Here is a 24503-nt window from a genome sequence, read left to right on the forward strand (position 1 = left end):
ATTCTCTGCCTTTAAGGAAAACAGTATACCCATAAAAGAGAAAGGAGTTAGGGTGTGGTACCTCATGCCTGTTATCCCAGCACTTTGGGAGGCTGAGGCAGGAGGATCACTTGAACCCAGGAGGTCGAGACCAGTCTGGACAACATAGTGAGAGCCTAGCTCTACAAAAAATTTAAAAATTAGCTGGGCATAGTGGCATGCCTGTAGTCTCAGCTACACAGGAGGCTGAGGCAGAAGGATCGCTTGACTCTGGGAGGTCGAGGCTGCAGTGAGCTGAGATCTCACCACTGCACTCCAGGCTGGGCAACAGAGTGAGATCCTGTCTCTAAAGAAAACAAGAAAAAAAAAATTACATTATTTGGGATTTGTGCCAATTATGTTTCTTTGGAAAGATTAGAAATACTAGTTATGTTTAGTGTTTTCAATCTCTGTATTAGCCAGACTTAGTTCCCTTTGTTTCACCTTTTCTCAATGAAACTATTGGCAGATACACATGTGCACATATTTGACATTTTGGCAGATATCTGTTATAGCTAGGTGAGGTAGCTTATTTAAAGTGACTTATCCATTAATTGAATTGTCAACCCTAAATTATTTGTTTGACTATGATATATTCTACATGTCAGGGATCACATATTATTTTTTCAGGTTGTCCTTTTTTTCTTCCAATGTATATGGAATATTATTTTATGAATTCACTTTTTTCACATTATTTACCTAATAGATAATCTATGAATTAGAAAGCTTACATTTATAATTCTAATTTATGCATTAATTGTAGGTCAGTGAAGCTGTGCTGGCAATTAACTTACTTATTGGAAAGAAGAATACTAGAACCCATAAAGTTAACCAAGTGGCATTGCCAAATATCCCAGAATTTGCTGCTCTGGATCTTTTGTCTTCGTATACAGATTATTTGCTTGGTATGTTTGGAGATTTACATATTATGCAAAAAACTGACATATGTAATATAGAATCAAGTTTCAAAGATTTAATTATAATTTGTTGGCTTTTAGCTTAGATGGCGGTAATGTTTGGGGGTACTTCCAGGGGATCACAGGGGTTCTAGGGCCAAAATAGAGAGCCCTTAGCTCACTGCACATGTGTACGTGTTAGTCAGCTGCTGCATTTCAGATGCATGTTCTTGTAAAAAATGATATTTTACATGTTTCTTTTCCAGTTCACACATATCAAGTGGGACCTTTTTGCCTCTCTGATTCTTTAATCCAAAATCTACACTGACTCTCCCACTCTCATATGCCTCCCTCCTCTTTTCCTCAGTTATTTTGTATTTGTATGTATGTTTGATTGTATCTTTAAGCTCTTTCTCTCATTAAATTATCATCAGCTACCTGAGGGCAGGGTCTTCATCTATTCAATTTTCATCTACAGCAGATTGCACAGTGCTTGCACATAGCAGACATTCAATATCAACATTTGTTAAAAGAATTAATGAAAGAGGTTAGCAAAATTTAAACTTGACTGCAATACTGTTTATGTTTTTGCTTAGTTACTCCTTTGATAGTAAACTATAATATAAACCTCTATATCAGATAACTGGTAACAGGCATTTAACATTCATTTATGTGTTTTTCCATTATTTCACTCAAAAAACATTTATCGAGTGTTTGTTGTGTGCTAAGCACTTGGATAGGTGCTAAGAAGTAAGATACTAGTCTTACTTCCAGACTGGAATTTCACTAACATCCATCTCTAATTTTGCTTGGTGCTAGGTCAGCATTGAACCAAAGGAGAAGAGTTTTAACCTGACAGGGGTGGGAGTGATCATCCTAATACTTCTGGAATCACATCTGTAGACAGCGGCTTACTTTGCTGCATTGTTGGGTCAGCCTTAGTTAAGGTGTTAATGTCTAACGTCCCCTTCTTTGGCTCTTTACTGAAGCATTTGTGTCCCAAATTATTTTGTGAACTATTTTATAGATTTTTTTTTTTTTTTACGCTGAAGCTTTGTTTTCTTATTTATCGTGCCTGGTAGAATTTTGCTTTATCGACTTTCTGAGCCACAGCCTGAACGTCGGACTGGGTGCTTGCTCTTCTTTAAGTTCCCCATAGATGGGTTCTCTGAGGACAAAGCCATTGACCCAACACAGGGCAGTCTGGCAGCCCACTTTTGCTTGACACTGTTTGGCAGCTCAATTCTTCCTGGTTCAGAATGCCCGGAAAGCATCCCTGTTAGAAGCACACATTATTGTACAGTATTAATAATCAAGAGACTTCAGTTGACATCCTAACTCTGCCAAACCATTTCATTTCTCTCAGCCTCGTTAGAGACTAATCTACTGTAGAATCTGAGGCTAGTTGCTCAGTCTCTTGTCTGTAGACTGAGAGATTAGTCAAAATCTTAGACGATAATTCAAACTTCCAGTATGGCTATTTCTTTTTCATACTGCCTCCTTATTACTTCTGAATGATGTGTCTACTTTATCCTAATCATTTCCTTGTGTCCTCCCAATTTTTAGGGCAGGGATGACCAAAAACCACCCTAAAACTCAGTGGCTTACGGCAACAGGAACTCATTCTTCCACTCAGCTCATGTGTTCTGCTTCAGGCTGTAGGTCGGGTTCAGGTGCACTCTTACGTACCATTTGTCGTAGGCCCAAGCTAAAGATACAGTGGTTAGCTGGGGCATGATCTTCTCATGGTAGATACCAGAGCGAAAGAACCACAAAACAAATCACTCAAATGCATTTAACGCCTCTCTTCACATCCCATCCCATTGGCCACAGCAAGTCATAGGGCCAAGTCCAGTATCAGTGAGCTAGGGAAATATACACTGCTTGAGCAGGAAGGGAGAGAGGCATGGATGTTTGCCAAATGATAATTGAAATTATCGCGTATGACAAATTCAATGGCCAGTGGCTACCTGAGAAGAACCTCTGTATGGTTCAGAGGAGAGAACCATAGGAAAGACATGAAAAAGGTGCTGTGATTAATTAATGATTTCAGCCGTGGGCACAGGGGAAAATGGCATCTTCTAAACCAAACCATGTTTGTTGATCCAGTTGAGTAGGTAGTCTTCATCTCAGTTTAATACTAGAACCTAAGCTTTCTTGTTCCGTGTCAGTGGTTTTCATAGCATATTACATTTTTTCAGTTTCCATTTTATACCATTAGCCCTTCTTTACTATTTTAACTATGAAATTACCAAATTTTAAAATCCAATCTGTTTTGCATTTTGCCTTGCCTTAAGAATAATAATTTTGCCCTCCAGTCCTTTCCTGGCAGGCTGATAATTAATTCATGCTGATGACTTCCCTCACTTCAGTGTTTGGGTTAGAAGGAGGTTCTGAATTCCCACTTGGTTGCCGCAAATACCCAGATGGCAATGAGGTTCATATTATAATGGCTTGCTAAAGGGCAAAATTCCTTAACAACAACAAATAAAACTTGTTTGATTTTCCTTGCGTTAGCATAAATTAGCACCCAGCAAAAAACCTCCTCAGTAATCTTAGCTTTAAACAATACTAGCATTGATCTACACATGAGGTGATGAACAACATTTACTGTTATTGTATGCAGAGTACTGTACCAGATACTCATATTCAGAGAGAAGGAAGAATCAGAGAACACATCAAGGAAGCAGGTCTTACCTTCCATGAGCTTCTAGTCATGGGCAATCAGAACAGGCATATACCCTGAAATGATAGACAGTCATTTTTTGGCCAGGCGCAGTGGCTCATGCCTGTAATTCCAGCACTTTGGGAGGCTGAGGTGGGTGGATTATTTGAGGTCAGGAGTTTGAGACCACCCTGGGCAACATGGTGAAACCCCATCTCTACTAAAAATACAAAAATTAGCTGGGTGTGTTGGTGCACACCTGTAGTCCAACTACTCAGGAGGGTGAGACAGGAGAATCGCTTGAACCCAGAAGGCAGAGGTTGCAGTGAGCTGAGATCGCACCATTGCACTCCAGCCTCAGTGACAAAGTAAGACTGTCTCAAAAAATAAAATATAAAAAACAAAATTCATCTTTTAAGAAGAGCATAATAGGCTGGGGGCGGTGGGTTACGGCTATAATCCCAGCACTTTGGAAGGCCAAGACAGGTGGATCACTTGAGGCCAGGCGTTCAAGACCAGCCTGGCCAACATGGCAAAACCTGATCCCTACTAAAAACACAAAAATTAGCCGGGTATGGTAGTGGGCACCTGTAATCCCAGCTACTAGGGAGGCTGAGGCAGGATAATAGGTTGAACCTGGGAGGCAGAGGTTGTAGTGAGCCGAGATCGCGCCACTGCATTCCAGCCTGGGTGACACAGTGAGACTCTATCTCAAAAAACAAAACAAAACAAAAAAAGGAGCGCATAGTAATGAAGGCAAATTAAAGTGCCACAAGCTAAATCCATCTATGCCTTCTAGGGGAGCTGGACACAGGCAGGATGGCATATGAGTTAATTAAGAACATTGTTTTCTGGGAGAGGTATATTATGGGGCAGGTGTAAATTGACGCAGGGGAAGCAAATTTTATCAACAGAGCAATTGATGACAGGAGCATCATGACAGAATGGACTAGTCATGTGTGGAGAGTGAGCTATAGATCATCCTGCCAGGACCAGAGAGCAATTGTATGACACCTATAGCACAGTAAGAGAGTTGAAGTGATGCACCTAATACAATTACTGAGGTATTCTCTGTAGGAACAGACACTTTGAAATGATGGCACTGGCAATGTGGGGCCATGTTTAAATTCAATGCAAAGAAACATTTATTTCGTGCTACCTACTTTGGGTCCAGTTATATTCAAGTATATACTCTATCATTTTGTCTTGATTTTCTTGTAGCCTTGATAAAAAATTCAGCTGGGATTAAAATTATTAAATTCTGTATTTAAATTTTGAATTCAAAGTAACATTTAGGATTACTGGTCTAAGATGCAGCCTCTTACTACTACATAAACACATATACAGAAAACTACAAATGCCTGTCATACTAAAAAGTAATGTCAGTGAATGTTAGGTCCAGGGTCAGGTTCCAGACCATGCTGAGGTCGGAGGGGTGTGGGTGGATGGGGAGCGGGGAGCGTGGAACAGGGAGCTGAAAGAACATTCAGAGGGGCTGTAGGTACATGAAATACAGCTTTATTCAGCAGCTGTCTCATCAGCAACTCTCTTACACAGACTGCTCTGTCTTGGCTTCTTGCTCTGGCCACTGCTACACACAGCTGCATAGCCAGCTCTCCCTTCAGGGTTAGCAGCTTAACTCTTTCTTTCTCTGGGCATGAGTGCACCTATACAGTGTCAACATGGCAATTATACCTTTTACAGACAGCAGTGACTTAGAGCCAAATGATGAGCCTTCCCATGTTATGACTACATGGCTGTGATAACAAGTGGAGTTATACACCTGCGCTCTAAACTCGCTGAGTCACACAGGATGTAAACATCCTGCTTTGCCCTATCCTTGACCAAAGCACATCCATTACCTTAGAGTGAACCTATTGTCAGAATACAAAAAGAGATCTACGGAGCAGAGCCGAGAATCACAACTGGGCTTTAATGTATGTTTTGCCTCTTGAAACAGAGCAAAGCTTCCAACCTGAAAATAAATCTGATTTTTCCCTCCCATGCCATCTTGCCCCTGGTGCAGAGATACAGGGTCAATGACAACTAACTAAAAAGTGGGATGCAATTCCTCTACTATTATCTTCTGTTTTCCTATTCCTCTAACACACAATTCCCCATAGTAGCGGAACTGGATTGGCATATTACTACTCAAATCCCAAATAATTATACTACTTATAGGTGGGAATGGAGAAAAACCATCTGTGCTAGTGAAGGTGGTGTGTGTGTGTGTGTGTGAGAATTTGTGTGTGTGTGTTGCATCCGAGTATTAGAGATGAGACAATTGGGTCATGACAAGGACCAGCCTCAGTGAAGCAGAGTTGTCCTGGTCCAATGCCTGCAAGAGTCCAGAAACTCCCCTCAGAGATTCATACATTGATCATTTAAATCTGAGAAGGGACAGTACCATGGCTAAGAGGAGAGCACACACCCTATCAATTGTCAGGCACTAGGTAGGAGGAGACCATGTTTATTCTAGACAGAGTCAACAAGGTAAAACGAGAAACAACAAATGGCTCATGTGAGAGAAAACATTCTCAGAAGAGCACGGTGGAATGCTGTCCTGGAGACTGAGAGATAGATTACCCTTCATTGAACTGGAGGAGACATAACAAGATTGTTTGCTACCCTTAGCAGGGCGCAGGCCATTACACAACGGCAGAAAGCGATGACTCAGGAAGTACCAGATAATAATGGGATGAGTGGCACCTGATGCTGTGTGCCAGCACTGTCTTACTTGATTTCATTTACGTTTCAGGAAAATCCTGTGGGAGTGTCATTATGCACATTTATAAATGAGGCAAGGTGCTCATTCAGAGAGGTTATGTAACTTGCATACTATTCCACTACTAATTCAAATCCTGATCTATCCAATTCTAAAGGCTGTGCTGTTAAGCTTTATGTTAGGTGTGATAAACAAGTATTGCCAGGAACTCAAAATGCAGAATTGATGCTTCTAGTCAGCCTGCTGGACTGCTTGGATGGAGCTGACATGAGCGATGCCTCTGCCCTACCCAATCCAAACACATAATGGTGGTGGGTAAATAGTACAAAATTTTTTTTAATTGGTAGCTGAGCTGGAAACCAGGAAAGGAAAATTCCAAATTGCCAAAGCAAATTGGGGATTTGTGGCAGGGCAGGGCCTGAACCTGAGGACTTCACTGGAGAGGGATTAGAATTAGGCTTTAACAGATGGAACTGGGACTTCAGTACCAGACTCATGGAGCAGTCGGGAAAGAGGGCCCTGCAGGTAGGGAAAGTCAGAAACAAGATAACTGTATAAATGGGGATTCAGAATGGGCTTCTCCAGAAACTGAGGACTGGAAATACACTGTCCACTGGCTTGAGTAGATTCAGGGAAACGTGACAAGTGCCCACATTAAAACCCACTTTAGGTCGTAAGGTTGTAATTCACACCACCTGAATGATACATGGAAACTGGCATTTTAAATACTGGCCCAGAATCAGGGAGCTCTGGCCTGGGCTGATAGGAAGCTATTGCAAAGGGATCCTCCTCCATGCAGGGCATAAGGGACTCTTCCTCCATCCTCCCCAATTCTTCTGACGATGGTTATAGTACAAATTGTATCTGGACAAACTCTGGTAACATCTTTGGATTAGGAAGAGAAAATAATTGTAATATTCAGTCAGAATAAAAAGGAACAAACATTGAACTGTTCTTAGTTTTTCTCTGCAGCATTAAAGACCGGATTACATTGGTCAAATATGTATGGAGTATTTTTTCCTTTTAGTTTAATTCAATTTTTTGAATAGGTAATTTATTCTCAAGAATCAAAACTCAAACGATACAAAAGGGTATCTTTCCATCCTCTCTGCAGGTGTCCAGTTCTCAGTTCCCCCCAGAAGCAATCAATTACCAGTCTATTAGTGTCCTATTCCTGCTATAACGAATTACCACAAATTTATTGTCTTATGGTTCTGGAGGTCAGAAGTCCAAAACAGGTCTTATTGGGCTAATTCAGGTGTCACCAGGGATACATTATTCTAAAAGTTTTGAGGGAGAATCTGTTTCCTTGCATTTCCCTGCTTCTAGAGGCCACCTGAATTCCATGGCTCATGGCCCTTCCCTTTATCTTCCAAGGCAGCAGTGTAGCATCTCCAAATCTCTCTGACCCGGAAACATACTCCTCTGACTTCGTTTCTGCGTATACAGACCCTGTGATTACATTAGGCCCACTTGGATAACCCAGGCTAATCTCCTTATTTCAGAGTCAGTTGATAGGTGATTGGTCGGAAATCTTTTTTTTTTTTTTCTTGAGACGAAGTTTTGCTCTTGTTGCCCAGGCTGGAGTGCAATGGCATAATCTCAGCTCACTGCAATCTCCACCTCCTGAGTTCAAACGATTCTCCTGCCTCAGCCTTCTAAGTAGCTGGGATTACAGGCACCCAGCACCATGCCCAACTAATTTTTGTTTTTTTAGTGGAGACAGGGTTTCATCATGTTGGCCAGGCTGGTCTCAAACTCCTGACCTCAGGTGACCCACATGCCTCAGCTTCCCACAGTGCTGGGATTACAGGCATGAGCTACCATGCCCAGCTCGGTCTGTAATCTTAATTCTCCTTTGCCCTGTAATCTAACATATTCATAGATTCTGGGGATTAGACATGAACATCTTTAGGGGACCATCATTCTGCCTACCAGAGTCATTTTCTTGTGTTCCCCACCAGAGATATTATGTGCTTATATCACCTGTCAGAGTTCCATGGCAGAGGTCAGAATGAACTCCAATTCACTCAAATAGAATGAGATTTATCAAAGGACTTTCAAAGTCAATGGGAGGGCTAAAGAAACAGTTTCTAGGTTAAGTGTCCAGAAATGACTAAGCCACATGTAACTGGACCACCAAGGTGCAGCTTTTGTTTATTTTCTATAAAGGAAACTGTAGATCAGGAATTTGTCTGCAAGGTAGAAAGCCTCTGCTCAGCTGTAGGCTTAAGAACCACACTTCCTCTGCTAGAATCACACCAGCCGAAGAGATACATTTAATCACCTGTCCCCTTCACCACTTAACCCAGTTCCACCTCCAAGTTTTGCATGAATGCACTGAATTTATAATACCTAAAATCCCATCCAGGACAATAGCTGCAAGGAAATCGGGGAAGTGTCATTTTTATCTTCATAATTTCTACAGTATAGAACAGCACATTTGGAAGTTAAGACAGATGTTGAGTGAACCAACCTGGTATATACACTGATACATTGACAGATTTTTCCCATAAAAATACAAATAGTGGTATAATTGCACACATAATAATGCTCCTTGCTCTTTTTTCTTTAAATTAATATAAATGTATCAACAATTTTTTCAAATCATCACATAAGCAGCTTTTTTATGGCTGTATAATATTCCTTTATATAGGTACAGCATAATTAAATTCATTCGTCTCTTTTTGCTAGCTATTTGTCTTGTTTCTACTCTTTTGCTATTACGTACATCTGTACATCTTATACATTTATATCATTTTGTACATAGGCCAGTATATCTATTGGGTCAATTCCCATAAAGCAAATGTCTAGATCAAAGGGTAGTTTCATTTGTAAATTTGGTAATTTTTGCCAAAATCATTCCAAAAAGGTTATGCCACTTTGTACTCTTGTCAGCAGTTAATAAATGGTCTTTTTTCAACACCCTTGCTGACAGAGGTACATTATAAACCTTTTTTAAACTTTTGTTGACATGGTGGGAGAACAAAAGGTTCAGATTTAATTTGCACATCTCTGGTGAGGATGAAGGTTGAACATGTTTTTGTGAACTCTCTGCTCATAATCTTTCCCCATTAAAAAAATTTGGCCTTTAAGTATTTGTAGAAGTCCTTTATTATGAAAATCAACATCTTAGTTGTGATATTTGTAAATATATCTTTCTAATTTTTCAGTTGTTACTTAACATTTTACATGATTTGTTTCATGAAGAAGTTTTTTATTTCTATATAGTAGAAATTATTAATCTTTTTGATAGATTTTGAATTTCTGTCATAGTTAGAAAAGTCCTCCCTACTCAAATTCTTTAACTCACAGAAATCTATTTGGAATATGTAAAGTGTGACAAGTGGATATAAATTTAATTTTTCCAGGTGGCTACCCTATTTCTGTACTTTTCTTTCAGTTCTAATTGATCTGTCCATTCTGGCTTCAATACATTTTTAAAATTTTTGTAACCTTATAATAATATACTTCATATAAGGGTAAGTCCTCATTAATTACTCTCTCTTTTCAGAATTGTCTTTTGTGGCTTTTTTGTGTGTTAAGTCTGGAAGCAGCTTGTCTAGTTCAAAAAAATAGCTATTTATGTTGTTTCTACTCTTTTGCTATTACATACATCTGTGTGTACATAATAGCAAAGTCCTGCTGTATTTTTATTGAGATTATGTTATATTTAGACATTAACTTAGAAATAACTTACATTTTTATTCTACTGAAAGATCTTAACCAAGAATATTATATGCCCTTTGTATTTTCTAGTTCACATCCCTTAGGGCGTTTTAACATTTTCTTCAAATAAATGTTGTATTTTTCTGGTTAGGTTTATTTTTAGAGATGTTGTCTTCTTATTGTATTGTAATTCAAAAAATTATTTCTATTAGTTGTTTTTATGTACAGAGGTTATTGATGCCACTATATTTACTTTATTATCCTTAGGTATTTTTCTCCACTTGATCATCCATGAACAAGGTTGTAGTCACCAATTATTTTCTGTAAATAGTCAGATAGTAAATATTTAAGTCTACTTATTTAAGTCTTTATGGTCTCTGCTGAACATACTCAACTTGCTGTTGTAGCATGAAAGTAGCCATAGTCACAGTGTGAATGAATGAGCATGGCTGTGTTCCATTAAAACTTTACTGTGGGCTGGGCGCGGTGGCTCACGCCTGTAATCCTGGCACTTTGGGAGGCTGAGGCGGGCGAATCATGAGGTCAGGAGTTCGAGATCACCCTGGCCAACATGGTGAAACCCCGTTTCTACTAAAAATACAAAAAATTAGTTGGGCATAGTGGCAGGCACCTGTAATCCCAGCTACTTGGGAGGCTGAGGCAGAAGAATCGCTTGAACCCAGAAGGCGGAGGTTGCAGTGAGCTGAGATGGCGCTACTGCACTCCAACCTGAGCAACAGAGTGAGATTCCGTCCCCCACCCCAAAAAAAAAACTTCACTGTGGACATTGACATTTAAGTTTCATATGATTATCGTGTAACACAAAATGTTATTCTTTTAATTTTTTTCCAACCATTAAAAATGTAAAAACCATTTTTAGCTCATGAGTCCCACGTAAACACGTGTGGCCAGATTTCGCCCATGGGCTAGAGTTTGACAACACCTGGACAAGGTGAACAGAGGTCCTCTGCTGCTCACATACTTGTTCCTCCTATTATATCTCTAGTTTTTGTTTTTATTGACAAGATGTTACTTGGACTGTGAATATTCTTAAGTATTATATCTTTATTGTGAATGACACCCTTTAACATTATAAAGGTCCCGACTTTTGTTTCACTTTTTGGCCATAATTCTACCTTGCCTAGTACTGAGATCACAAATATTGCTTTCTTTTGGTTTACATTTTCTTGCTACACATTTTCCCATGTTTTTATTTTCAAACTGTTGAAATAATTTTATTTTAAATATGCTTTTATATAGGGCATAGAGTTGGGTTTTCTTTCTTATAAGGCCTGATAGTATTTTTCTTGTAATAGGTGATTTAAATGTAAATGTATTGATATGTGGGGTATGTTTGATGTTATTATTTCAGATAACTTTACAATATGTATACATTAAATTAGGAAACAAAACCAATAAAATTAGAAAGTTGTAATTTTAGGGGAAAAACTATTAGCCAACTTTTTCAGGAAAATTAGTTATAGCAAAAAGAAAACCTCTCACAAATGATAAGAAAAAAGTAATCACTGATTTTAAGAAATTAAATTTTTAAAGATTTTTCGGTTCAACTTTAAGCAAATTTGAAAACTTCTATGCAACTTGTAATTTCCTGGGAAAATATAATTTACCCAGATTTACTTTAGGTAAAATAATTAGACAAATCTATTAGTATAGAAAATATACAGTTCTGTTAGAAATTAAAGCTAAAAAATTAAAGTTTATTAACTAATTTAAAAAGAATAGTAGGCCGGGCGCGGTGGCTCAAGCCTGTAATCCCAGCACTTTGGGAGGCTGAGACGGGTGGATCACGAGGTCAGGAGATCGAGACCATCCGGGCTAACACAGTGGGCTAACATCGTGGGCTAACACGAAACCATCCCGTCTCTACTAAAAAATACAAAAAACTAGCCGGGCGAGGTGGCGGGCGCCTGTGGTCCCAGCTGCTCGGGAGGCTGAGGCAGGAGAATGGTGTAAACCCGGGAGGCGGAGCTTGCAGTGAGCTGAGATCGGGCCACTGCACTCCAGCCTGGGAGACAGAGCGAGACTCCGTCTCAAAAAAAAAAAAAAAAGAAAAGTATAGTAATAAACTCATTACAAGTTAACATAAATAACATATTATAGATCTCGTTAATGTCTGACTCAATAAAAGATAGTTGAATTCTCATACCTACTTCTGCAGTCAATCTGCTGCAATATGATGTTTTGGTTGAAATAATTAAAAAAAAAATCCAGCCTCACACAGATATGTAGTTAGAAAATGGAGGAGTATTTCAACAGCCTTTTCAGATAATTATCGATAGTCTTCTTTGAAACTAAACCAGAAGCTGGATAAGTGGTAGTTTCTTAAAAGTTAGTTCCAAAGTAGAATCTGAAACTATATCATTAAATTTTTTGAACTCTGTTATATCAAAATACATTAGTCTGTCTTGTAATTGAATGACATCTTTTACCCATGCATGATTTTGTAACAGTGTGTATTATGCATTTGGAAAATATGGACTTCAAATATGCAGGTCTTCTAAACATGTATACATTTTATTGAACAATATAAAACATGTGAAAATGTCACCACAATTCCTATCAGAAAATTCTAAGTATTGAAACGTTCATAGTGGTAGATATAAGTTTTCCATTACTTCAAAACTTGAATTTTATCTTTGGCAGCACACCTGTCAGTTATTTCCCTGGAAGTCAGGAATACTTCTTTCATTTTTGAACAAATGTTTGCCTCCTACCTAAGTCTGAAAACACTTTGTCTTGTCAGCTGTTCTTTCAGTAAAAATGGCTGTCCATGAAAAAAAAAGTAAAAGTAGTCATTCAGTTTGCAACTCAAAGAATCACTTAAGTGCTTTTCCTGGAGACAGCCATTGTACTTCAGTATGCAGCAGGAGTGCTTTTTGTGTGCTTCCCATTTTATCACAGAAAAGATCAAAAAGGTGTGTGCTCAAGGGTCAATAGTTAATAACATTAACAACTTTTACTGCTTCATCAAAGATATTCTTTTTTTTTTTTGAGATGGAGTTTTGCTCTTGTTGCCCAGGCTGGAGTGCAATGGCGCGATCTCGGCTCCCCGCAACCTCCGCCTCCCGGGTTCAAGAGATTCTCCTGCCTCAGCCTCCCGAGTAGCTGGGATTACAGGCATGCGCCACCACGCCTGGCTAATTTTGTATTTTTAGTAGAGACGGGGTTTCTCCATGTTGGTCAGGCTGGTCTCGAACTCCTGATCTCAGGTGATCCACCCGCCTTGGCCTCCCAAAGTGCTGGGATTACAGGTGTGAGCCACTGCGCCCGCCCTGTCAAGGATATTCTTAAATGAAACTGACATTTAAATCAATGTGTTCATTCTACTGTGAGGGCATGGCAATGAAGAATGCAAGCACTGCTAGGATGGTTTGGTGCCACTACCTTCCTACATTCCTGCTAAGGCACTGGCCATTAAATTTACCATTGCTTTTGTGCCATCAATGCCAAATGCTAACACAGGTGTTCCAGGATAGACCATTAGATTCAAAAAAAGTTGCCAGTCATTCACATAGGAAGAGATCTTCTTTGAATAGTGTATGCTGATACTGTTAGACAAATATAAGCAAAACTGCAAGTCTAGCCACATCTGTAAATGTGAGCCATTTGTAGTACATCTGTTATGTACTCATACAAATTTTAAAAATAAAAACAAAAGGTAATCTAATCATGCTTCTTTAAAAAGTTTTCAGCCATTTACAAGGCAAAAGTATAATTTTGCAGATGAGTTATGAACTGAGTCTTTATGTTTGCAGCTACATTTAAAATCTAGCAAGTTATTTTATTATTGGAAAGTGCCATGATTTCATCGACTAAATTTTTATCCATGGGTGATTACTGCAAATGGAATATTTTGGTCTTAGACCTCAGAATGTGCATTCATCAGTATCAACTATATAAAATTTTATTAGTCTCTAGGTTTTTGTGTACATTTCTCTAATGCATTTATCTAGCTTTTAGTTTGAAAGGCTGCAACAAATAATTTTTTTTGGCTCATCACATATAGGTTTACAATTTTAAAATCTTTTTTCTTTAAACTATGAACAATTGGTCTCAAAACAATTCTTCAGCTTGACTGTCACTATAATACTTTTCAAAAATGCACAGCTCATCATCAAGAAGTATACTTTGCAATTTCTTCCTGAGATTTACATCTTAGTAGCATCACCTGCATCCTTCTTTGTACATTCTACTTGATAACAACTGCCTTGGGCATTATTCTACACATTTTGTGGCTTAGGATTTTTAGCTCTTCTCTGATTTACTGAAAATGGAATTTGTGTTTTTGTTACTTGTTTTCTTTGTTGTTTTGGGATAATTTTCAGGGGAAAAAGGGATGTGCCAATATTATATGAACGTCTTCAGATTGGAAGTCACCACAAAATTGTTTTTTAAGAACTAAGCGTTTTACTCTATTATACAATATATACGGAAAAGAACACAAATCATGGCCAGGCGCAATGACTCACGCCTGTAATCGCAGCACGTTGGGAGTCCAAGGTGGGCGGATCACCTGAGGTCAGGAGTTCAAGACCAGCCTGGCCAACATGGTGAAACCCCATCTGTACTGAAAATACAAAAATTAGCTAGGCGTGGGGGCAGGCACCTGTAATCCGAGCTACTCGGGAGACTGAGGCAGGAGCATCTCTTGGACCCAGGAGGCAGAGGTCGCAATGAGCCAAGATCATGCCATTGCACTCCAGCCTGGGCAACAAGAGTGAAACTCCCTCTCAAAAAACAAAAAACAAAAATACCTCACAAATTACGAATTTACAGCTTCATTAATTATCACAAAGGAAACCCCATGTAACCATCACTAGGTCAAGAAATGGAATAAGACCAGCACTCCAAAAGTCTACATCGTGTTCCCTTCTGGCCCCTAGTAACCTCTCTTCTTTCTGATTTGTAACGGATAGATTAGTTTGGCCAGCTTTTGAATTTTGTATAAATGAAATCATATAGTCTGTATTCTTTTCTGTCTGACTTCTGTTCACCCTTATGTTTGTGTGATTCTTTCTTTTGGTGGGCATAATAGCACAATTGAGTGTCCATTCTACTGTTGGTAAACATTTGGGGTTATGAATAATGCTGCTATGAATATATTTGTATGTGACATTTTTGTGCACAGATGTATGTGTTTTTATAATATGCCAAGGAGTGGAATTGCTGGTCATAAGACATAGATGATTTTAGCTTTAGTGGGTATTGCCAAGAAGACCACTTAATCTTAATTGCAATTAAGATTTCACTACATGAAATCTTATATTAATTATGTATTTATTATTTATATATTAATTTATATATTAACATGTATATTAATTATATATTTCACTACATGACCAATCAAGTACAGGGTCTTGTAAAGACTACAGTGGTTTACTTTTGGTGAACTTTTTAAAAAGAAAGTTACTTGAGAATGCACCCCAGCACACAGGGTTGCAAATGAAGAAAGAAGTAGATGTAATACAGAAAAAAGAAGGGAAGAGAGGAAAGGGCCCTCAGTGTTGCCAGCTATGCAGTAGTCCAGATTGCAATTAAGATTAAGTGGTCTTAATTTGAAATTTATTTTGATGACAAAAGAGATTGAACACTGGCCTCAAGCCTGTAATCCCAGCACTTTGGGAGGCCGAGACGGGCGGATCACGAGGTCAGGAGATCGAAACCATCCTGGCTAACACAGTGAAACCCCGTCTCTACTAAAAAATACAAAAAACTAGCCGGACGAGGTGGCGGGTGCCTGTAGTCCCAGCTACTCGGGAGGCTGAGGCAGGAGAATGGCGTGAACCCGGGAGGCGGAGTTTGCAGTGAGCCGAGATCCGGCCACTGCACTCCAGCCTGGGCGACAGAGTGAGACTCTGCCTCAAAAAAAAAAAAAAAAAAAAAAAGAGATTGAACACTATTATATATGGTACATTGGCTCTTGCATAGTTTTGGGGGGTGAACTTTTTCTCAAATGATGTCTACTTTTCCTGGGAGTTTTCTGTCTTTGATTTAGAGATATGGGGGCGTTCTTGATATACTCTGGATATGACCCTTTGGTAGATTATTGCAAATATCTTTTCCCATTCTTTGTTTTACCTTTTTATTCAGTAGTAGTTTCTTTTGATTATCCAAAGTTTATAGTTTTTATGCCAAATTAATTAATCCTTATAATGGTTTGTATGCTTTTTGTGTTCAGTTTCAGAAATCTTTTCCTAAACAAAAATCATAAAGGTACCTTCTATGTTTTTATCATTTTTAATCTTTCACATTTAGATCTACAGTTCACCCAGAGTCTATTTTTGTGTGTGGTGTGAGGCTGAAATTAATATTAACTTTTTTCTGTATGTATACACATTTAACCCAGAACAGTGTATTTTAGAAAACCCCTTCTTTACAACACTGCAGTGTTACCTCTGTCATAAATCAAGTGTCCACTATGTGGGGTGAGAGAGAGGAGAGGGAGAGAGAAAGAGAAAAGGACTGACTCAGCAAAGAATTTTCAACTTTCAACTAACTGATATTCAAGATAGAGATAAAGGAAAAAATAGGAGGTGATCATTACAGAAACAAATACAAGAATAGTTTGCAGGATTGAACAGAGATCAGTTCAAGTTGAAAAGGCCTATTGTGTTCCAAGCAGCATGAATGAAAAAGACTATACCTAGATCCAAAATGAAATTTTAAATAATCACAGATAACGAGGAGTTGACAAAAAATATTCCAGATGGGGAAGTTCAGTCCAATGAGAAAGGAATGAGAATTTGACTAGCATCAGGCTTCTCACCAGCAATAGTAGATGCTGGAAAGCCACAGAGCAAGGCCTTTGAAGTTTAAGGGAAAAATGAGTGTCAACTAAAATTATATATTTCACTAAATGATCAATCAAGTACAAGGGCCTTGTAAAGATGCCAGTGGTTAACTTTTGGTGAACTTTTAAAAAAAAAGTTACTTGGGAATGCACCCTAGCACACAGAGTTGCAAATGAAGAAAGAAGTAGATGTAATATAGAAAAAAGAAAGAAAGAGGAAGAGAGGAAAGGGCCATCAGAGTTGCCAGCTGTGCAGTAGTCTAGAAATACATCAGTACAAACTGGAGTGGCAAGTTTGTGATCTCAAGTATGTCTCCAATAGCATGAATGGATTCTAGGCAGCAGATAGAATGACTAAAAAGCTAGATGATATTAGGAATACGGTGAAGAGTGCAAATATTACTTCTCTCAACAAGGAAGAAAAGACATTCAGAAATTCTAGGGAAAAATATTCTTTAAGTATTCATAGTCCAAATATGAAGTGAATTAGAATATGACCTGATTTAGAGACTGGTGTGAGTAAAAACGATCCCTTTGACCTTTATGCTGAGAATTTTACCCTTTGTGGGTCACAAGTTTTGACAGTGACCCTTAGTGAAAGTAATTTAATCATATTGAAGCAAACAATTCCTATACAATCATAATAATGTATTATTTATTGATTTTCAACTTATTGACAAAACAATGAAGGGTTTGTTATGAGTATAGAACAGAATGTAAATGTTACCAACTTTGGAAATAGAAAGCCGAGCAAGGAGAAGGCCATAAAGGGATGCAGGTACTATTAGAATACAAAGGAAGACATCAAGAGATACGACTTGTATTTGGTGGAACCAGAAAGAGCTTTTAGAACATTGTTGATGTATAAAAATAGGGGAACTAAAAATGGTGATATAACTATAAACATTTTGAAGTGAAGAGGAATGGTTTTATGAGCTCATATTTCATCTGTCACAGAAAAAGTCACTAGATATGTTTTCTAAAACTGATAGTTTAGGAAAATGCTATAAGGAAATTATTTTAAGAGTTGGAACTAACTGCTAGAAGAACTGAAGTACAAATGGTTAAAAATGCTTGTCTCTGGGAGAGGGAATTTTATTTTTGATTATGTAAATGTTTGACTTTGATCAAAATAAGCAGCATATTAAAAGACACATCATGTCAAATTGGATTATTTCCAGAAATGCAAATGTAATTCAACATCAGAAAATCTGTTGAACTAAGTCACTACTTTAATAGATTGAAAGAGAAAAATAATAATCATCTCAAATAGGTACAGAAAAATTCAATAAAATTCAACAACCACTTATGATTCTAAAACTGGGAATTAAAAAATATTAATTTGAAAAAGTTACAAGTGGGAAAACATGCCAACTGTATTTAAAATCAATATTCAAATGCTAAAACTATTACCTTTAAAATCAAGAGTAAGAAAAATGCTATTGTTACTTTGATTCACAATTGTTCTGGAAGTCCTACCCTGCAGAATAATATAAGGAAAAGAAATAAAAAGTACAAATAATGGGAAAGAAGAAAAAAATCCATCTTTCACTACAGATTATTCACATAGAAACTTCCCAAGATGTATAGGCAATAAAAAATATTTAGCAAGGTTGCTGGATGTAAGATTTTATTTCTATACATTTTTAACAGAAAATGTATTTTTAAAAGATGTTATTACAGTAACTACAAAAAAACATAAGACCTTTAGGGACTAATCTAATGAAAGTTGTGAAACAATTGTAAAATTTCATTGAAAGAGACAAGAAAACATACCATGTTTATAGTTAAGAAGGCTCAGTATTGATAAATGCCAAGTATTCTAAAAATGATTGATAGATTTAATGTAGTTTAGTAATAGGTTCTATTTTGTGGAATTTGACAAACTGATGCTAAAATTTATATAAGAGAACAAAAGGCAAGATTGGTCAAAATTTATATAAAAGGACAAAAGGCAAGATTGATCAAAAGACACCTAAAAAAGAACAACCTACTAATTCCACCTCCAGGTAATTTGTGCACGTATGCGCCAGACAATATGTACTCAAAATTTATAGCAGCCTTGTTCATAACAGTAAAGACCAAAATAAAACAAAATTAGAAAGAAATCACATGTCCACCAATGGTAGAATAGATACATAAATTGTGGTATATTCCTATACTGAAATACTACATAATAACAGAAAAAAAAGTGAATAACATCTACCTGCAGTAGCCTGGCTGAATTTTCAAAGCCTAGTGTTTAAAGGAAAAAGAAAATAATAGATAAATGCACTCAATATGATTCTCTTCCTATAAAGTTCTAAAAAGATAAAGTTAGCAATGTTTTATTTATTACATGTTATGTAATGTATATGTTTAAAGAGTAAAGGACAGATAAGGGATTAGTAACACAAAATTTTGGATAGGGATTATTTCTGGGACATGAGCTCAGGCAGTGAGAGAGAAATGGAAGTAGAGAGAGGCTTATAAGATACTCCCAAAGTACTGGGAATTTGTATTCCAAGGTGGATGGTGAGTATGTAGAGATTCATCTTATTCAAGAAAACATGCATAGGCCATTAACCATAGAAGATTCTATTTATCTTCCTTTTATCGCTTCCCAGAGACAACCACTATTCTAATCAAATATTATTTATTTGCATGTAAATGATACAAATAATCATATTGTTTTCAAACTTACACAAATGGTATCATACTCTATATTGCCTGGAACCTGTGCTGACTCAGTATATGTTGTCAGGATCTATCCATCATTACTCTTATAATGCCCATTTTAAAGAAAAGTAAGAGGTCAGGCGCAATGGCCCATGCCTGTAATCCCAGTTCTTTGGGAGGCCGAGGCAGGCGGATCACCTGAGGTTGGGAGGTCAAGACCAGGCTGACCAACATGGAGAAACCCCGTTTCTAATAAAAACACAAAATTACAAAATTATCTGGTCGTGGTGACACATGCCTGCAATCCCAGCTACTCGGAAGGCTGAGGCAGGAGAATCGCTTGAACCCAGGAGGAGGAAGTTGCGGTGAGCCAGGATCGCACCATTGCAGTCCAGCCTGGGCAACAAAGGTGAAACTCCATCTCAAAAAAAAAAAAAAAAAGGGCGGGGGGAAGGAGAGAGGAGGGGAGGAGAGGGGACGAGAGAGGAGGAGAGGGGAGGAGAGGAGAATCAAAAGCCCAGAGAGGCCCAAGGCACAGAGAGATTCAAGGTCACACACTAGTGAGTGTACAGCTGGGATCTGAACTGAGATTCCACGCTATATTTTCTCCCATATAGATCTAATTCATTCACTTTAAATGGCTTCAAATGATTAGACTCCTGTTTATATTTTAAAGTTTCCTTTTTTTAATATTGCAAACAGTACTTTGTGGAAACCTCTTGGTACACATTTATGGGTATCTGCATTTTCAGTTTTCTTAGATCTTGCCAAATTGCTTTCCAAATAGTTGCCCTCACAAGTAATGTGTGAACATTCCAATTTCTTCACATTATTACCAATATTTATTATTTTCAGATTTTGGTATCTATCAGTTCCTAAGGGATATGAAATGGTAATTCATTTTAATTTGCCTTTTTCTAATTTTTAGTGATGCTAAAAATTTTGGTCATTTGGGTTTACTTTTCTATGAATTGCCTGTTGATATTCTTTGCCCACTTTTTCTATGAATTGCCTGTTGAAATTGTGTTGCTTGACATTTGTTTGTTGATTGGTACAAGGTGTTTACACATATTAGAGAAGGATAATTCACATATATATATTAAATATCTTTTTCTCAGTCTGTGGTTGGTCTTTTAACTTGGTGTTTGGTGTCTGCAGTGATACAAAAGACTTTTATTGAATGTAGTATCATGTGTCAGCATTTCCTTTATGAGCTGTGCTTTTTTTCTGTTCATGATTGTTTTTCAAGGAAAGCATACCATTGTATTACAAAAAAAAGTTTTTCACTTTCAGACAACTACCAAGTCCTCTTCCAGACTTCCTGTACATTTTTGTACCAAAATGATGATGTGTGTGACAGCACAGATGGTAGAAAAAAGACTCAGACCAAAGTGGATATTACATGGATCCTTCTACTGCGCTACTATATTCACCTTCAGAGGATTAATAATCTGAGCAAACTGCTAGGTAGGTTTTTGATGTGTTAAGAGAGAACATATTTCTTTCTAATTCCTGTTTAAGTCGTGTTTCTTGTTGAGAATTATAAGATACTTTGACATCCTTCTGAGTGACTGTCATCAGAAGATGAAAATTTCATGGGTTCTTAACCTGGGATACATGCATCTTTGGATAGAATAGTATTTCAATGTAATTGGTTTCTTTAGAAATTCTCTATATATTATTTCATATGTTTAAAAACATTATGATAAGGAGGCATCCAGAGGCTTTCTAAGACCACTGCCAAAGTGGTCCATGGCTCAGAGCAGTTAAGAACTAGTGATTCCAATGTGACAGTTTATGAAATGAACAAGATGACATTTTGGCTTTAGAGAAAGAGTGGTCCAGTAGCCAGTATGTCAAAGGGAAGAAATGCAAGACTTCAGATGGGATATTAATTCCATGGAGTTTTTTTTTTTTTAAATCATTGGTGCTATCTAAAAAATATCCAGAAAAACTGATAAAATCTGCTTCACATCAGTCCCCCTTGTGATTGTGTGACATTGTTGTTTTATCTGTGCTCATGATGTTGGTGATCCAGTGTTACCCATCAGTGCAAACAGTCAGAATAGGTAATTTGACCCATGTCAGGACACTGTGATGGGGAAACCAGCAGGGCAAATAGGCTGAGTCACAGAGTTGCTAAGCACAGTTACCAGGAACTAACAAGCCCTCTGAAAGGTGTCAGGACAAAAAGGTTCATGGTGACGAGGGCTAGAGCAAGGGAAGTTCAGAGGGAAAGGACATGAAGAAGAGCCAGTGCAGCCAGCTCTGGTGATCCCTTGCCCTTCAGCCACTCTGATCACCTCTGAATTCACCTGCTGGCACTTCCCACCACAAGTGCCATGTCGTACTGCTTTTCTGCCCTGGGCTTTCTTTGAAGCTACTGAGGTTTGACCAGCCTGCAGACAGGGTTTCCACAGACACAGGAGTAACCTTCAACTATTGAGGTAGGGAGCTCCTAGATAAACATACCAGCTTCTCAGTCTCTCGATGGGATAGTTGTACGTGGTTTGTCAGAAGGTCCCCAGTGGGACTGAGCCCTCACTGCCCAAGGCTGTAACCCACTCATTTACTCGCCCTTATTGGCTCTTTTTCTTTTCTCTGTCACATTTTGTCCATTCCCTCACTTGTGCTTCTTGAAATGACTTTTCAAATAAACTGTCTACAAATTCTTACCTTAGAATCTGTTTTAGGGGGAACCCAAAAGAAAATAGCTACATGGAATATATGACACCATTGTTAATACCTAAAACTAAGCATTAGCCTCATGTGCCTCTGAAATTTTCTTTTTTTAATCTTTTTTTTTTTTTTATTGTCACCCAGGCTGGTGTGCAGTGGTGCAATCTTGGCTCACTGCAACCTTCACCTCCCAGATTCAAGTGATTCTCCTGCCTCAGGCTCCTGAGTAGCTGGGATTACAGGCATGTGCCATCATGCCCAGCTAATTTTTATATTTTTAGTAGAGATAGGGTTTCACTGTTTTGGCTAGGCTGGTCTCAAACTCCTGACCTCAGGTGATCCTTCCATCTCAGTCTCGCAAAGTGCCAGGATTATAGGCATAAGCCACTGCACCTGGCCTGAAGTTTTCTTTCCTTCCGTGGCAAGAAACAATTCCATTAGTGTATAAGCCCTAAAAACAGAGGAAGGTCATTAGCAGCCTTTAGTGGAGGTGAGAATATGTAAAGATAGTGGTTAGTGAGCAAATACCAACAATGTTGAGATCATCCCATTTTCTAACATTAACCTAAACTAAGGTATTTTTCTTTCCTAAGCATCTGCAACACCAGTATCTGGAATTTCTTTGCCAGATGATACACTTCTCACATCCCTTTACAACTCTGAGTTGATTTTGCGCCAGAAAGAAGTGCATTTTTTCCTTAAAAAATTCTTACAGCTGTATTCTTCTTCTTGTATTGATGAATTTCCAAAAGAACTTCTTTGTCAACTGGAAAATCCCCCTCTTTCAGAAAAAGAATTACGTGAATCATCTGCCAAGGTAACATGTTTTGAAATATCATATGTTTACATAAAACTTATTGGAATCATCCTTATATTTCAGAAGGAAGCACATTAGCTTCCATGCTGGCACAAAGATTTCTAGTTCCCTCACAGTTCTAGGGAAGGCTCTTTCCTGTGTTGCCATGTGGATAGCCCAACCAAACATCCTGGGATTTTAGGACAGTTCACATTTCAATTGTTCAGTCTTGTTTTCATGAGTCTTTTAAAGTGCCTCAGAAGTCTCTGTATTCTGCACAAAACAGCATCTCTCAAGCGACCATTTTGCCAAGAAGTTACACAAATTTCAGTATCATCACCCTATAAGAAAGCTAGACTGAGAGTGTCTAAATCCGTGCCCAATTTCTGTACCTTGGTTTTAAATGCGTGATAAAAATTCTTCATTGTGGGTACTTTTTGCAATCGTGAGTGTGAATAAATAATAGAGGTAACACTTTAAAATAAAAGTGCAAAGGCTTTTTATTTGGAAAAGTGTTATTAAATTGGATACATTTTCCCAAGATATGTAATATGGAAACATTTTAAGATACTGATTGTAGAGACATAGAAAGAGGAATATAAATGGAGATTTTTAAAAATTAAAGCTACTAAAGTCTTGAATAATAGTAGTTTGGATAAACTTCCAAAATGAATGTGATAAAAGATACTGAAAAAGTAAAGGATTTTATTTAAAAATAAGAATATGTATTTGAAATTGGTATTCAGCCAACCTATGTTGAATACCTACTATGTGCCAGAGACACTCTTAGTTGGTGGAGAAACAAAGGATGGATAAAGCATAGTCCCTGTACATATAGTCTTAGTGTGGTGGTAGAGAAACAGTGACAGGGTTAAAACAGAGGAAAGTTACTTTATTTCAGAGATGTTTTTTAAGAGAAAATGGCAGGATTAATACTAGCAGAAATAATGTGAAAATTAGTACATCTTAGTTTTACTTTCAATAGGGCTGATTGGCAAAGGATAGATGAAAAAGTGAGGCTTTTTTTTTTTTTTTTTTGGAGACAGAGTCTCTTTCTATTGCCCAGGCTGGAGTGCAGTGGTGTGATCTTGGCTCACTGCCACCTCTACCTCCTGGGTTCAAGTGATTCTTCTGTCTCAGCCTCCTGAAAAAGTGAGTTATTTAAGAGACAGGTGATGAAGTTATGAAGCTTATGACACAAGAATGGAAAGGAAGAGATGGCTGTAAAACATATTTGCTTAAGTAACATTGAAAACAACAACAACAGCCGGGCGCGGTGGCTCAAGCCTGTAATCCCAGCACTTTGGGAGGCCGAGACGGGCGGATCACAAGGTCAGGAGATCGAGACCATCCTGGCTAATACGGTGAAACCCCGTCTCTACTAAAGAATACAAAAAACTAGCCGGGCGACGAGGCGGGCGCCTGTAGTCCCAGCTACTTGGGAGGCGGAGGCAGGAGAATGGCGTGAACCTGGGAGGCGGAGCTTGCAGTGAGCTGAGATCCGGCCACCGCACTCCAGCCTGGGCGACAGAGCCAGACTCCGTCTCAAAAAAAAAAAAAAAAAAAAAAAGAAAACAACAACAACA

At 38.1% G+C, this 24503-nt stretch overlaps 1 protein-coding gene across 2 annotated transcripts in view; it reads left to right on the top strand.

The window, feature by feature from the left end:
- Nucleotides 1–24503, top strand: part of CFAP54 (cilia and flagella associated protein 54) — a 380731-nt gene that overhangs the window by 257249 nt on the left and 98979 nt on the right. For both annotated transcript variants that reach the window (XM_030939210.1, XM_030939211.1), the window contains 3 exons: nt 782–923; nt 20736–20909; nt 22715–22938. In XM_030939210.1, coding sequence (XP_030795070.1) covers nt 782–923; nt 20736–20909; nt 22715–22938 — 540 coding nt within the window. The remainder of the gene's footprint in view (nt 1–781; nt 924–20735; nt 20910–22714; nt 22939–24503) is intronic.

Source organism: Rhinopithecus roxellana, chromosome 10 (assembly GCF_007565055.1).
Source record: "Rhinopithecus roxellana isolate Shanxi Qingling chromosome 10, ASM756505v1, whole genome shotgun sequence".
In the NCBI taxonomy this organism is placed as follows: Eukaryota; Metazoa; Chordata; class Mammalia; order Primates; family Cercopithecidae; genus Rhinopithecus; species Rhinopithecus roxellana.